The 1,737-nt window shown below is 48.1% G+C and overlaps 1 pseudogene across 1 annotated transcript; it reads left to right on the forward strand.

Moving 5' to 3' along the window:
* Positions 1-350: 350 nt before the first annotated feature.
* On the forward strand, positions 351-1,736 carry TEOVI_000584800:pseudogene (annotated as a pseudogene). The gene has a single exon. A coding segment is annotated over exon 1 (1,386 nt).
* Position 1,737: the final 1 nt, after the last annotated feature.

Raw genomic sequence — 1,737 nt, forward strand, 5'->3', positions numbered from 1 at the left:
CCACGACCATCACTAGACTATTACCATGCAAAGAAAAGCACAATTTATAGCGAAAAACAGCTGAAACAGAGAGCACTGAACAAGAACCGGTGTCCAATCATAGACGTGAGCGCTGCATACAATGGAAGTGCCGACTTGAACCCGTTTAACTCAAAAACAAAGAAAAAATTTAACCTGATTGACTTTAATCAAACAATGAAAAATTTGATACAGAACACATACAACAGCAACCGGAAAAACACCTCATTCCAACTTAAATCTAAATTAACGAAGAAACACAAATAATTCATTTCTAAACCTTTCAGAAAAACAATTGCGGCAGAAACAGCAACGGTGATATGCAGGCATTTCTTTGCGTCTTCATTAGCATCCTAACGGCGGTAGCCGTCCAGGGGGCACCGACCGCCAACTACAACGCAGACGTCAATGCTAAGCTCTGCCCGGCGCTAAAACTGGCAGACGCACCGATAGAGTTTGAGCCGAAAATAACCCCAGCCCCGACGAAGCCTTCTCCGTTGTTCAATCTAAATATGTCACTAGCCGATGCAGCCTGGCGGCAAATGTTCGCTCCAACCTCCGAAGGAGGAACAAGGAAGCGCAAGGAAAAACCAGGCAAGGATATCAACGCCGACTGGAACGAAAAATGGGAAACATGGGCGCAAGCAGCACTGGAGCTAAGCGGAGATGGTGTGGAGACAAAGCTCAGGGAAAACTATGGCTTAAAGGATGCAACGGCAAAGCAGGTGGAGAGGCTGCGGCACGCAATAGCAGCATACGCAGACGCAGCGTACGAAGCTTACAACGCGTTCACAAAAGCAAACGCGAACACCCCAGAAGCGGACCCAGAGATGAAGACGGAGCTACAACAAATTGTACATGGCGGCGGCGAGCAATACGATAACGAAAACGAGGCAGACAGGCTGTACAAAGGCACCAAAGCAGGTTACGATACCGTGTGCGTCCAAAACGGAGGGTACGACCCAACACTAACTATAGCAGCCACGTACGCTTGCATATGCAGCGGCAACGACCAATTGGCGGCGGTGCACCCTTGTATAAAGGACACTACGGGCAATATGCGATGGGAGGCCGGCGGCATAGTGGCAAAAGCAAACTGGGCAAACCTGCGTCGCGGCTGCCCCGAGACCAGTACCGGCCCAATAACAGCAACAAGACTCGCGAACGTAGTACACTTAGCAGCATCAGCCATCCACACCAAAGGAACCGACGCCTACATAGGCAGCACGGCCGGCAGCGGCTGCGACGGCAGCACCAACGATGCCTGTGTCAAGTTTACAGGGGTAGCGACAAGCGGGAAATTAAATAAGCAGCCGGTTACGTGGATCACCAAGCTTAAAGACCTAGAGACAAAACTAAAGTCCAGAGAAGCATACAACGCAGCGGCGACAAAGACAAGCGATCAATTAGAGCACATAAGTAAACTAGTTTATGCAACAGTAAAACAAGCTAAACTAATAGACGACAGCAGAAACAATGCGGACAAAAAGGACGGGCAGCAGAAGCCAACAACAAAAAACCTACAGTCTGACTGCGCAGCGACAACAAACCCAGAGGAATGCAAGTCTGAAGTTGGATGCAAATATAATGAAACAAGCAAAGCATGCGAAAAAGATCCAAAACCTTCAGTTTCCAAACCGAACGAAGAAACTGAAGGAAAAGATGGGAAAAATGAGGAAAAGTGTATAAAACATGGAACAGACAAAAATGCTTGCGAAA

Source organism: Trypanosoma equiperdum (genome assembly GCF_001457755.1).
Source record: "Trypanosoma equiperdum strain OVI genome assembly, contig: ctg_1430, whole genome shotgun sequence".
Classification (NCBI taxonomy): domain Eukaryota; phylum Euglenozoa; class Kinetoplastea; order Trypanosomatida; family Trypanosomatidae; genus Trypanosoma; species Trypanosoma equiperdum.